At 45.1% G+C, this 13,952-nt stretch overlaps 2 protein-coding genes across 2 annotated transcripts; both read right to left on the bottom strand.

Moving 5' to 3' along the window:
* LOC105913291 (hemopexin-like) lies at positions 1 to 6,240 on the bottom strand. Its single transcript, XM_012842338.3, has 10 exons — positions 6,089 to 6,240; positions 5,244 to 5,263; positions 5,037 to 5,144; positions 4,651 to 4,808; positions 3,150 to 3,303; positions 2,635 to 2,847; positions 2,318 to 2,413; positions 2,080 to 2,210; positions 1,667 to 1,814; positions 1 to 1,265 (listed from the first exon to the last, which is right to left on the bottom strand). Exons 1-10 carry the CDS (start codon positions 6,145 to 6,147, stop codon positions 1,039 to 1,041), a joined length of 1,314 nt encoding a protein of 437 aa, XP_012697792.1. The 5' UTR covers positions 6,148 to 6,240; the 3' UTR covers positions 1 to 1,038.
* Positions 6,241 to 7,981: 1,741 nt separating this feature from the next.
* Positions 7,982 to 11,054, bottom strand: LOC105899704. Its single transcript, XM_031583790.1, has one exon. It carries the CDS (start codon positions 11,037 to 11,039, stop codon positions 8,100 to 8,102), a length of 2,940 nt encoding a protein of 979 aa, XP_031439650.1. The 5' UTR covers positions 11,040 to 11,054; the 3' UTR covers positions 7,982 to 8,099.
* Between the last annotated feature and the right edge of the window lie 2,898 nt (positions 11,055 to 13,952).

The following is a 13,952-nucleotide window of genomic DNA, read 5'->3' as shown; positions in this document are numbered from 1 at the left end:
TAAGCAAGGACGGAGGGTTTAATATGGAGCAATTACAACAGAAAACACAAGATGGCATCTATTTCACAATTTTCGAATGAGTTTTGGCCAACACGGTTGCCAGCAGTTGACATTTTTTAAGTTATAACTTTTCTTCCTACTCGTATATGGTCTCTATACTCAATTCTGACACGTTGTTACTTTCCTTGACACACTACCAGCTGGTTGAGAGGTCCAGAAATGTGTGAATTCCTGGCTAAACAGAAGTAATTAAAGCTTGGATAGAATAAAAAAAAAACATAGGGAAAATAGTGTCAATTACATTTACTGCTGCTGTGGAACTCAATTCGTAAAACAGTAACCTATTAATCAGGTACATCCATTGTCTGTAAAGCTCCATGAGACCATAGTTTATGACCAGATTTAAATTAAGTATAGGCTATGTATTTACTGTTTCATATCTTTAACCTTGCAGGTTTAACCTTGTGTATGCAGGTTTACATTTTTTTTATAAAAAGTGTCAGTGATGTGTTTCAAGTAACACTATCTAATAACTACTGAAAATGTAAAAAAAAATACTTAAAATATAAAATAAAACATTAACTCTACCTCTACCAAATGGGGGGTAATTCACCCTAATTCATTTACAATGGAAAGCTATCAAGTACAAAAATCCGTATTGCTTCATTCATTTTTTTTATTCTCTTTATTGAAACCAGTGGGAGAGCCATGTTTAATACTGTTTGAAACCAGTCTCATACAGTTTGGATTAAAACTCAAACAATGACTACTGCAGGCGTCAGTGTCCTGAAAAGACAATGTAGCAGGTAGCAAAGTCGCATAATCATCAATACTAATGTGAAAGCACATTGCAGTGCAGTTCGTTTTTTCTTCTCACCTTTAAAAATGAATTTAAATAAATGTCATCGCTCTATTTTTATGCTCCCCACTTCCCGTCTATCTCTCACTCCCTCTCTCTATCTTACTCCCTCTCTCTATCTCTCACTCCCTCTCTCTATCTCTTGCTCTGGATATAACTGTGTGTGATTGCTGCGCCCCCTAGTGTTCACAGCCCAGAAATTCCCGAGAGATTTTGTGTGGCTCTGGGCGGATTCTGCTGAAGGCCAGGACTTGAGGCGTCTCATAACGGTAGAAGTCCTCATCCACAAAGATCTTCACCCCATCTGGACCACACATGCCAGCATTCACCTTTTTGAAGGGTAGGAGTGCCTCTTTATCTATGACTCTGGGAGTCACTGTCAGATCGATATCATACATCTTATCATCTGTATGTGAAAGACAGAGACAGAGAGGGAGAGAGAGAGAGAGAGAGAGAGAGAAATAGAAAAAAAGAGAGCGAGATAGAAAAGAAACATGTCACTTTAGAAATTAGACTGAATGAGTCATTCAAGAGTGCTTGACTAGGGAGAAAAAAAGTGAGTTAATTGGAGAGAACACCTGTCATGACCTAAAGATAGACTTAACACCTGTGCAGAACTGTGACAAATTAAAGTGAGAACAGCTTGTGTCTCCATGTGTATTTTGTGTGTGTGTGTGTGTATGTGTGTGTGTGTGTGTGTGTGTGTGTGTGTGTGTGTGTGTGTGTGTGTGTGTGTGTGTGTGTGTGTGTGTGTGTGTGTGTGTGTGTGTGTGTGTGTGTATACTGTATGTGTACTGTGCAAATAACCTTTGATAACGTGTGCAATCTCATGCTCCCCACAGACAAAAGCTGCATCCACAGGTCCCTCCACCCCCAGCTCCTCTTTCAAGCTTTTGGGGTACCCTTCAATGAGGGCATAACCCGGACCCGATTTATAAATGTACACCTGATCTCCCTGTTGGGAAAATGAAGAAAAAAAACACAATGGTTGGTCTCTCATGTGACATTCATTACAATGGGCTCATCGTTGTTGGATTCATTGGATTTAAAGCTCTTGGCCAGAATAACTTAGTTCTTTACTTTAATGTCCTGACAATTAGGCAGAGGTGTATTTTTTGCATATAGCCCTCTGACTTCTGACCTCTGAGCGATGACAGATGAACATTGTTGCTGTCCTGTCGGGAATGTAAACGGCCCGAGACAGGGGCGAGAGCCGTTACCTTGATGATGTAGACTTTTCCATCGTAGGTGAAGACAGCGTCCACATCCCCACTCACTTCCTTCCAAGTGTTGCTGATGGGGAAAGAATGCCAGCCATCCCGGTGTGTGTCCAGCCTCATGTAAAGATTACCTAAAGGGCAGAGAATGGGAGAGTTGTCTACTTCTTTACACTGCCCTATCTTTGCTCTGTGCACGTACAGAATAAAGCCTACAGCACAGAGGCATACGCCCACGCACCTCTGAATGCATAAGCCTTGCCCAAGTCATCTGAGGTGATGGCATCCACTCGGGTGTTTTTGCAGAGATCTTGCGATGTGTGATTGCTCCCGTGGCCTTCCAGATCAATAAAATAACCATCAATGAGGACCGCACTCAGACCACAAAACAAACTTCACTGGACAGAACACCATTAGGACAGTCATACCGTGACGTTCAGTATTGCCACTGTGGCGTGTGATTTTAAAGATACACAAGTTATTAGATATATTTATTTATATATATATATATATATATATATATATAAGCTTTATATTCCATCCCTCCATCCCACTCACCAAAGTTGGGGCAGCGCATGAAGTACTTGCGGGCATCCTTTGGGTACTCGCCCACCACCGTGCCCGTGACCGGGTGAAAGCGGGTGAACTCGTGCCCACTGAAACAGTAGTAATGCTCGAGCCAGCGGAGGGCGGAGGTGCAGTTGGGCAAGTGGGACCACACCTTGGTTTTCACTGTCTTGGTCCTGGTGTCATAGTGGAACACTTGGTTTTCTGTACATCACGACCAAAGATACATAGACACACACGAAGGATAATGGAACAGTGTTAATGTTTATAACATCTTTTTTTCTGTGCAGCTATTGGCTTGCGTTTTTGTTATCTATAATAATAATAATAATTCATTTAATTTATAGCGCACTCTATATTCGTCTGAATCTCTACAGTAAAAACATAGTTAAAAAAAAACATAGTTAAAACATAGTTAAAACAGCCTATAATAAAACATAGTTAAAAGCATAATTAAGAACATCGTTTAAAAAAAAAAAAAAAAACATTTTTTCACATCATCTCACCCTTAAAGAAGAGAACAGAGTCAGTCACACATTCTCCTTTAGGGCACTCTACTGCTGCATCCAGATGACTGGGAACCCCAGGGAACACCTCTGAGATGTCTTTGGGAAAGCCCTTTTCCAGGGACTTCTGGTAATAACTGAAGACTGTGTCATCCTAGAGGCAGGGCAGGGAGAGTGATAGTGGTCTATGAGTGTGAGAAAGTTTATCATGACCACCGCTGCACACAGGAAGGCGGTCTTATAGTGTATGTAGCTTCTTCTTTTTCTTCTACCTTTTTTCACAAATGTTTGGATGGCAATAACTTACACCTTGACAATTTTATATGGTTGTTGTTCCACATGGCTGATACAGCATAGAAGGTTTGTGTCCCTAGGTGTGCATTTCCCTTGGTGCTAGCGCCCTCTGAAGTGGGGTAGGGTCAAACCACTTTTTGGGCAATAGCTCAAAAAACGTTTTGCCAGACATAATTAAATGTATATGGCAAGCTGGCCTCTAGAGGGCGTATTACCCTTGTTCATTAGGATTCATTTGTGGAGTGGCGCCACCTAGTGAATAATGTTCAAATAATTTTTTTAGCCCTTCACTAGTCAATATCTTGTTATGTAAAGGTTCAAACTTTACAAACTCTGATACCCTCCACCAGTAGCACATTCTTTGGATACACCCCAACTTTTAATACTGACACATTTTAATATCTCAAGAACCGCTTAAACTAAAATGTGCTCACATCTCCTGAAGTTCCATTTGGCTCGCTCAATCAAAACCCAGCAGCCAATAAATGCCTGTGTGAATGGCCAATCTTAATTAACTTTTGTAGAATCATACATAATGGTGTATAGAAGGTATTTACTCATTTTCAAACAAATCAGCCACAGGATGGCGCTGCAACATCTTTCTTCTATTCCTCTAACATTGTTGTCATCTATTTCCAAAATTAATTTTGTCTTTAAATTCTTAGGTTACATTACAAAATTAGTCCTCTTTCACCTGTTGAAGCATTCAAATCATTCAACCTTTCGCCACTTGGGGCAGTTTGTACATTCTGCATGGACCCTGATGATCCCTGCTTGCAGCTATATTTAAATGTTTTATTATGACAGTGTATATCCCTGTTCTGTAATAAATGTTGCTACTTGTAGGCCTATATGTATCATTTCCCCATTATTAAGTATTGTTTTTAGACATATTCACAGGTAGGCTACGGCTTCACACCCAATCAGTGTACAACTGCAACATCCACACACTACAGTTCCTTGAATTTTGACATAGAGTAAGATATACAGCAAACTTTCTATTGTTGCCATAAAAACGTAATAATTCAAGATAACATACTTTTTCTTGGAACAGAAAGTATATTGTTATTTCACCTAATTCTTTCTCATTCTCTCACTTTGTGTGCATTTTCCACACCTCTAGGCGGTACGTGTAGTTACGGCTCTGTTCAACTAAGAATGGATTTTACTACTCAGGGAAAGGGTGAAGTTCTGTGCTGGACCTTACCAGGAAGAAGAACGTGTGATCGTGATGATCAGTGTTATCTGGATAGTGCATACGGAAGGCAGCATCAACGTGGCCCAGGTGGTGATGGTCTTCCAGCTCCTTAAACGAGGAGTTTATCAACTCAGGTTGCCCTTGGAAGCCCTTCCACACATGGTCACCTGACAACCAGTATGATTGGTTAAATGCAGCCCTCCAGTCTTGGCAGGATTATTCTGATGTAGTGTGGTGTTTTACATCAGAAATAAAAGGTAAAATGACACTCTTTCCTCCCGTTTCAAGAGCCGATAGAGAAGATAGTTCTCAGTGGAAGAATGTTGTGTTGATTTACTTTCAGACTTGATACAGCCTGTCATCAACACAACTACACAAGTCTGTCTTCCACCTACCCTTGAAGAAGAGCATGACTCCACTCTCATCTGGAGCAATGGCATCAAACTCCAGTCCCTCACAGCGATCCAGTTTAGCATCATGGTGGGCCTCAGGGAGATGGAGAGCTGAGAGAATCAATGTTGTTGATAATAGAACTTTGTTGGAGTACTTTGTGTTAAATAATAATTGTGTTACTTGATTGGGGGGTCATAGTCAAAGCTTACCTTTTGCTATCCGATCATATCTGAAGAGACAGACAGAGAGAAAGAGAGAGAGAGAGAGAGGGAGAGGGAGAGGGAGAGGGAGAGAGAGAGGGAGAGAGAGAGAGAGAGACACACACAGAGAGAGAGAGAGAGAGGGAGAGAGAGAGAGAGAGAGACACACACACACACACACAGAGAGAGAGAGAGAGAGAGAGAGAGAGAGAGTCAGTCCAGTCAAACTCATTATGACATCAGTGGCACTGTCCTTATTCTAGTTCTTTCTCATTTTTCATCTTTGTTTCATAATCTCTCATGAAATACTGCAAACCCAAAAAATGTAAACACTTTTAAGAACTGAACCATGGACGGAACCAAACTCAGACTCAGACACTTTTCAACATAATACAGCCGTTCCCTGATCTCCTGCAGTTAAAATGTGCTTCCCTGCAGCTAGTTGCATTTCTGTTGTCTGTTGCATTGCAAAATTGGTATTCCAAATTGGTGCACAGAAATGCTTTGTAAGCAAGGATCTCATGCCAAAAAGGCCAAATCAATAGCCTTTCTAAACCACTGATATTGACTTAACTCCCAGGCTAACAGATCAAACAGAAGTCCACAGTTTTGCATAATCTTGCACTAAGTATGAACATGGCAAACAGTGAGTGACGGCAGGGAAGAGACAGAGAGAAAAAGAGAGAAGGAGAAAAGGGGAGAAGGGGGACAGAGAAATAAGAGGGAAGAACACAAAAGTGACAGAGGAAAGTAGAAATCAAACATATTTCACAAGGAGGTCACAGAGTCGAGGGGTCAGGCTTAGTTGAGACTGATTGCTGTAAGAATCTCTGGCTGGAACACGGAACACTCACTGGGTTGCGGCGAGGCCCAGGGCCAGGCAGAGACACAGCGTCTGGAAGAGCAGCTTCATGGTGAGCAGGACCTCTGGTGCAACCCCTGGAGAGAGATCAGCTGGACAAGGTGCCCAAGGTGCAAGTGGACTCAAACTTTTATAGCCCCATCAGGAGAGGGGGAGGTTGGGGTTGGGGTTGGGGGAGGGTATACACACACACACACACACACACACACACACACACACACACACACACACACACACACACACACACACACACACACACACACACACACACACACACACAACCTATTTCAGACTTGTGACCTCCACTCTGCACACATATGCAAACATACACAACAAGCACATACATAGATATGGAACCAAGACCCCCCACTCCCCCACCAACCATATTAAGCAAGTTGACCATACCAGTACAGAACTCAAATGTTTTTGATAAACACTGGGAGATGATGATTGTAAAACGCAATTTGAAAATAAAAAAATGGTGTATATTGAATACAGAGTTTAGTTATGATTACACAAAAATATTAATGGATGTTCAACATGATAATAAATAGGAAAATAACAGGGAAAGAAATACAGTCAATGTGTACATGCCATTAATTTGATTGCTTTGTCCCCTGGGATTTTTTTGTAAGGTTTGGATTTGGGTTTGTGTATCGCATACGTAACTTAGACACTGTGTTAGGGAATAATACACTATGGAATTGTATGACAGAAAACCATGGTGATGGGGTCATCGTCTGGTGTGAATCATAAACCAAAGAGAGAAGGAGGTCAAGGAAAACAAACTTTCAACATCAACAAAGCAGAAATATGCTACAAAAAAACGACACAACACTTGTGGTGTCTTATCTTATCTCACTATATTTATCCCTTTTAAGAAATTCTGTTTTCCCTGATATCGCTCGTTGTCATAGTTAGAATCATTAAATGTTTATTTTGTTTGTATAATTATTCATGTGGAGTCATTATTTATTCAAAGGTTTCACAAGTGTGCCCCCGCCTAAGGTGCCCTAGAAGAAATGCTTGGCAAAGTGCAGACATGTGATGCAATTGTATTCCTGGATCTCACAATCTGTCTGGTCCTGTCCTCACCTTTCGTTCCCTTAATACCAGTGACTCACAACTAGCAGGTCATCTTAATAACAAATAAATACTAGTGTTTTCATCGAGAATCCATCCCTCATCAGTCTCTGTTTACAGTGTGGATCTGGCAGCATGGTGAAACAGGCAGTTGTTCCTGATCTACGGGAAATGGCTGATGACGAGACAGATGTGTTTGTTTCGCTGACAAAACCTCCTGTGTGCACAGGGAACCAAACATTGTCAGCCTATTGGGACTAGGTGAATGGTTTAGTATGTATCTAGCTTGCTGTGATTATTGTGTGCTGTGCCTTTTTGAGTGCTTATGAAATGTATCACCCTTTTTGTATTCACTGTGTGTATTGTGATCCTCCATTAATGTGCACCGTGTGAAATTGCATAGAACACTGTTCACCACACAGACTTCCCCTTGGGGCTCACTGATTGCTTCATTGCTTGAACCTGGACACATACCTGGACCATTAGTAACCTACCTATCGACGGGAGCGAGGGCAAGGAGGTGGGGTATATAAACAGGGAGCTGCTGGATTACTGGAGGCCCGGCGGGGACAGCGAAACCGAGACTAACGAACGAACGGACGGACGGACGGACGGACGGACGGACGGACGGACGAACGAACGAACGGAAGGAAGGAAGGAAGGAAGGAAGGAATTGGGCTGCAACGGATGGAAGCAACCCAGCACACGCTATCATCACGGAGAGCTGTATTGGAATAAGCAAGGCTCACAATTCCTGAGCAAAGGAACGTAAGCTTTGCCTCCTACTTTTATATGTCTTGTAGAATACTTCCTGCGGAAGCGCTGGGATGCATCATCAGTGATGTATCCTGGGGTCATTGGGTGTTTCGGGTCTATTCGAACATCAGACACCCTCCCCCAGGCGACCCAGCCAGGGGTGATCAGTCCCCGGCTTGCATCCCAGCAGCATTTGACCACTGGGCCTCCCTTTTCAGCCAGAGCCACTTAGTGGCTCTCTCTGCGGCATCAATGGTTGATTTGATGGCCCTCTTCTTACACAACCCCAAGATGCCTAGCTTTGTCAGAACTCTGCAGAGGGACTGGCCTGCAAAGCCCCGACATCCCACCTCAATAGGCTCACAGCGAGTGATCCAGCCCTGCCTCCTGCACTCCTCTGTCAACTCCTGGTACTTGGCACGTTTACGCTCTTGAGCTTCATCCATGCGCTCTTCCCAGGGTACAGTGAGTTCCATCATGATCACCTGTTTGGTGGAATTTGAAAAGATGACCATGTCTGGACGCAGTCTTGTTGAGGCGATGTGCTCCGGAAAACGCAGCTGCTTGCCCAGATCTACTTTCAACTGCCAGTCGGCTGCTGAGGCAAGGAGGCCAGTCGTTGTTCTTGACTGTGGGGTGCGTTTCTCTCCCGCCTTGACAAAGTTGATGGACTTTGGACGACGTTGTTTGCTTGTCGTTATAGCCGAAGCTACTATCTCCGCAACTGCCTTGAGCACTTGATCATGCCGCCAGCGGTAGCGACCATCTGCAAGTGCCTTTGGGCAGCTGCTGAGGATATGTTCGAGGGATCCTCTTCCAGAGCACAGCCCGCAAGATGGTGTTTCGATCTTGCCCCAGACGTGGAGATTTGCCGGGCTTGGTAAGCCATCATAGACCGTCTGGATCAGGAAACGGACTCTGTAGTAGTCTGCTCGCAGGATGTTATCCCAGGTGACCCTTCGCTGCTGTACAGATTCCCACTTTGTCCATGCCCCTTGCTGTCTTAGACTCACCATCCTGCTTGCTCTTTCTTCTTCCACGCCTGCTCGAACCTCCTCCTGGAGAAGAAGACGCCTGTCTTTGCCAATGGCTTTGCGAACTTGTATACTGGGGAAGTAACCGAGACCAGCACGGCCTCTGGCCACATTCCCCACAAGCTCCCTCTGCCTCAGCCGGGACTCCGCCACCTCAAGTGCCTCACCTGCTTTCCATTTCCTGCCCGTTCTGACCTCGATTCCCGCTGCTGACACCTTTGGGTCCTTCGAGTCTCTGTAAAGGAGTGCCTCCCTAGTCCGCGACACCATGAACTCCTCTTTAAGACCGCTGAAAGGGAGTTGCAGGATGTTACTGCTTCCATATAGTGCTGCGCTGCTAAGGCTGCGTGGTAGGCCAAGCCATCTGCGGAGGTGGCTACTGATTCTCCTCTCCATTGACTCTACTGCCGTCATCGGGACCTCATAGACCAGCAGCGGCCACAGGATCCTGGGCAGGACGGCATGTTGGTAAATCCAGGCCCTGAATCTCCCTGGTAGACCTGACTTGTCTACCTTTCTGAGCCACTCCTCGAGGTCATTGATGGTCTTTTTGATGGAATTGGCATCCTTGAGGCTGGCATCAAAGACCTTTCCCAAACTCTTCACCGGCTGCTCAGAAATAGATGGTATTGTGTCGCCAGCTAGTGTGAAACGGAACCTGTCCACTACACGCCCCTTCTTCAGCACCAATGACCTAGACTTGCTGGGTTTGAAACTCATCCTTGCCCATGCGATGAGCTTTTCTAGGCCTTGGAGGATCCATCTGGTTCCTGGCACTGAAGATGTGGTGATGGTGAGGTCATCCATAAAAGCCCTGATTGGAGGTTGTCTCGTGCCAGATTTTGTCTTTGGGCCTCGACATTCAACCTCAGCTGACTTAGCAACCATGTTCATGGCTAGTGTGAAAAGGGTGACAGAGATGGTACAGCCTGTTATAATTCCCTTTTCTAGCCGATGCCAGTTCGATGTTGTAGACCCAGACGTAACTCTCATCCTAAAATTATTATAATAATCCAGGATAAGGACTCTGATGTTACTGGGTACATGGTGTTTTTGCAGGGCAATTTCCACTAAGCTGTGAGGTATGGACCCATAGGCATTGGTCAGGTCCAACCAGAGAACAGCCAGATCTCCCTTTGACTCCCGGGCTTCACGGATGAGCTGAGTGACGACACCTGTATGTTCCAAGCAGCCGGGGACCCCAGGAATCCCGCCTTTCTGCACTGATGTGTCTACATACTCGTTCTGGAGGATGAACTCTGTCAGGCGTCGAGACAAAATACTAAAGAAGATCTTGCCTTCGACGCTAAGCAGCGAGATGGTGCGGAACTGTTCGATGGTCTTTGAGTTTTCCTCCTTAGGAATCCAAACTCCTTCTGCACACCTCCACTGATTGGCGACTCTCCCTCTTCGCCAGATCACTCTCAAGATCTTCCACAGGTGGCTGAGGAGTGCTGGACATCTCTTGTAAACGATGTATGGCACAGAGCTAGGTCCAGGAGCTGAGGCTGATCTTGCTCTTTTCACGACCTCCTGGACCTCCTTTAGGCTGGGTTCTCTGGGGTTGAAGTCGACTTTGGGGGGTGGTGGCTCGATGAGCGCCTTCTGGGGACCGAGCGCCTGATCTCTCTGTGGATCACTCAGGGTGTTACTGAGGAACTGGTCGACCTCCTCTTGGGAGCATGAGAGGTGGCCGCTGCGCTTGTCTCCCAAGAGCTTCTTGACAAAGCCAAAGGGGTTGGATAGAAAGGCTGTTCGTTTCCGAGCTCTCTCCTTTCTCCTTCTCCTGTGCCCCTCTGCTCTGCGTAGAGTCATGAGCTTCTTCCGCAAGATGTTCCTTAGTTCGGCGAGAGGTTCTTTCTGATCCTCCCTTGCACTCTTGTGTTGTTTTTTAAGTGTTCGAAGCTCATGTCGCAGTTGTTGAATCTGGGCGGCTCTACGGTTCTTGGTGTAGGGGGCTCTAGGTTTTCCCTTTTCATCATAGCCAAACCGCTCTGCAGCGTAGCTGATGATGATAGATGTCATGCTATGTAGCCGGCTGTCAATATCACCCTTGGATATGGTCTGCATGATGTTGCCCACGTCCTCGTCAAACTGCAACCACTCGGTCTGTTTGTTTGCCGGGGGCCATCTAATCTTCCCTTTCTGGGATGCTGTGCAGAGTCTTGGGGGCTGTGAGGCGTGGAGGTTCTGGGCTCTATGGGGTGATTCCTGGCCGGGCTCCTCCTGCGTCTCACCAGGGCTGGTGCCTGTGGGCTGCTCTTCCAGCTCCCTCTCTCTGCATTTCATCCTGGCCATATGGATTTTTAGGCCACGCTCGTTCTTACATAGCTTGCCGCAGGTGCATCTAACGGTGTTTATCGTTGTCGGTTGTCCGTTAGCCTTTGTCGTTGCCGTTGAATCCGTCCTGTTGGGGATCTCATCCTCCCCCCCCTCTCGGGATCCCCTGGGGGTATTTCTTTGTAGGTTTGCCTGTAGCTTTTTTTGGGTGTCTTCCTCACAGAAGACTCAGGAAGGGGTGCTGGCCCATCCTGACCCGTGCCGTCTTCCCGAGCTGCCAACTGTCTCTCCAGTCGTCACCAATCTATTCTCGGTTGTCAGCCCAGACTGTTCCTGGGTGTCACTGGCAAAGCCAGACGCATAACTTGTAGAATACTTCCTGCGGAAGCGCTGGGATGCATCATCAGTGATGTATCCTGGGGTCATTGGGTGTTTCGGGTCTATTCGAACATCAGACACCCTCCCCCAGGCGACCCAGCCAGGGGTGATCAGTCCCCGGCTTGCATCCCAGCAGCATTTGACCACTGGGCCTCCCTTTTCAGCCAGAGCCACTTAGTGGCTCTCTCTGCGGCATCAATGGTTGATTTGATGGCCCTCTTCTTACACAACCCCAAGATGCCTAGCTTTGTCAGAACTCTGCAGAGGGACTGGCCTGCAAAGCCCCGACATCCCACCTCAATAGGCTCACAGCGAGTGATCCAGCCCTGCCTCCTGCACTCCTCTGTCAACTCCTGGTACTTGGCACGTTTACGCTCTTGAGCTTCATCCATGCGCTCTTCCCAGGGTACAGTGAGTTCCATCATGATCACCTGTTTGGTGGAATTTGAAAAGATGACCATGTCTGGACGCAGTCTTGTTGAGGCGATGTGCTCCGGAAAACGCAGCTGCTTGCCCAGATCTACTTTCAACTGCCAGTCGGCTGCTGAGGCAAGGAGGCCAGTCGTTGTTCTTGACTGTGGGGGGATTATTACTGTGATTATCATTATTACTGTGTACGTGGCCTGTGGTACGTTGATCCTTTGCCTGACTATCCGAGGTCTGCTGGTGGCCATTTCCGGGTTGGGACCGAAAGGATTCCAATGACCGAAGTCGGAACCAAGAGAAGCCAACGTGGCGAATATCCCAACGCTCACGATATCCAGCGTGAAGGGAAGTATTTGTTCCATCTAAACCCCATTGCGCTGTTTATTGCATTGGCTGAGTTTTAACTGTTTATTTTACTGTGGTGCATGGACTGCTTGCTTCGAGAGGCCGTGACTGACGTCATTGGGAATCCCCGGAGAAGCCCATCGTCTTGAGGGGGGCGTCGCCCATGACGGCACAACAAGCGATCCACACTGGACAGATGTCAACCTTTATTTGACTGCAATTGGACCCCAGCTGTCTGCCAGCTCGCTACTGGGTTTCCCTTGTGGACATTTAACTTATTGAAAGACTGCTTTTAAAGATATACATATCTTCAATCTTTTATACAAATAAAACTATTTTTTATAATTAAATACTGTTGGTACTTCTGTGTCCTGGGCATTCGTAAATTTAAGGAGGCAGCCATACGGCTGACAACATCACCGTAAACAACTGAATTTGTTGTGTGTGTGGTCCTAACATAACAGCACTAAAAGCCAGATTTAGTTGTTGCGATTCAAACTCAACTAGAGTGGGACATTAATACTTTGTCAAGTCTGTTTGTTTCTTTCCAGCATGCCAAAGGTGATAATGCCATCCTTTCATTACCAATCTATGCAATGTCTGTGGCATCATCTAGCTGCTCTACAGCTTTCCATCCACATGAAGGTGGTTCCAGGACTTATGATTTTAAAACACAAAGCATTTGGCTAAGACAAACCAGAGGCAACCATGAATATTGTCATAGTTGATAACCATTGCTACACAGACAGGGGTTTACTCAGCTAACATGCTAACTAAGCTCACAGCTAGCTGGAAAGGATAGTGCTGGATTGCAACAACGATGGTAGTCTGTAATTGCCTCATGCGTCTGAATCACCTGTCTTATCTTTTCTACAACATTGAGTCATTCTGTGTGGACTCAGCTGTAGATTCCCATTCGGCCATTTTAGAATTTACTAATTTTTTTCTCCAAACATCTACGCATGCTATATGAACATATTGATCAACATCATTTGATACTTAATCCCCTGTTTCTACTTGTTGTTTTAAGTGTTTGTTTGTTTTAGAAGGCAGTATCTCAGATTATATATACAATATTTACCACCCAGATTTACTGTTAAATTATTTTCCGTTATAATGGCTACTTTCATCTTTGTAATGTGCTAAAAAATGGCAACCAAGTCATGTGTTTTTATTCTATTTTATGAACCACAGGAGAGAAAATAAATTGAGTGTTCCACTTCATATAAAATAATTTACTTTTTGTGGTTGGTGGTATATATTGTATGTCTACACATACGTGTCATGTGGATATCATGACAAATACTAAATTATTCCAAAATCAACTTAATATCTCATTTGTTTATTGATAACTTTACATCATGGCTGGAATCATACTCTGATCATTTTAGGGGGTCTCATCTCCATCTTCAATGGTAACAGGATAATACAACATGAAGAGAAGACCCCATATCTCATTGTGAGTCTGATATTTGAACCATGGATTGGTCTGATCAGCATTCGAGTCTTTCGCTTAAGACCTGTAGACTCAGAACAACCTTGACCTGATTGGTT

Source organism: Clupea harengus, chromosome 2 (genome assembly GCF_900700415.2).
Source record: "Clupea harengus chromosome 2, Ch_v2.0.2, whole genome shotgun sequence".
NCBI lineage: Eukaryota > Metazoa > Chordata > Actinopteri > Clupeiformes > Clupeidae > Clupea > Clupea harengus.
Note: the sequence above shows the minus strand (reverse complement) of the source record. Positions and strands in the feature narration are given on the sequence as shown.

Excerpts from the sequence above, each read along its gene's own strand:
- LOC105913291 (XM_012842338.3), bottom strand. The coding sequence starts at position 6,147 with ATGAAGCTGCTCTTCCAGACGCTGTGTCTCTGCCTGGCCCTGGGCCTC. Across the intron at positions 4,809-5,036 it reads AGTCATGCTCTTCTTCAAGG|GTGACCATGTGTGGAAGGGC; the intron begins GTAGGTGGAAGA and ends ACTGGTTGTCAG. Across the intron at positions 3,304-4,650 it reads ATCACACGTTCTTCTTCCTG|GATGACACAGTCTTCAGTTA; the intron begins GTAAGGTCCAGC and ends CCCTGCCTCTAG.
- LOC105899704 (XM_031583790.1), bottom strand. The coding sequence starts at position 11,039 with ATGCAGACCATATCCAAGGGTGATATTGACAGCCGGCTACATAGCATG.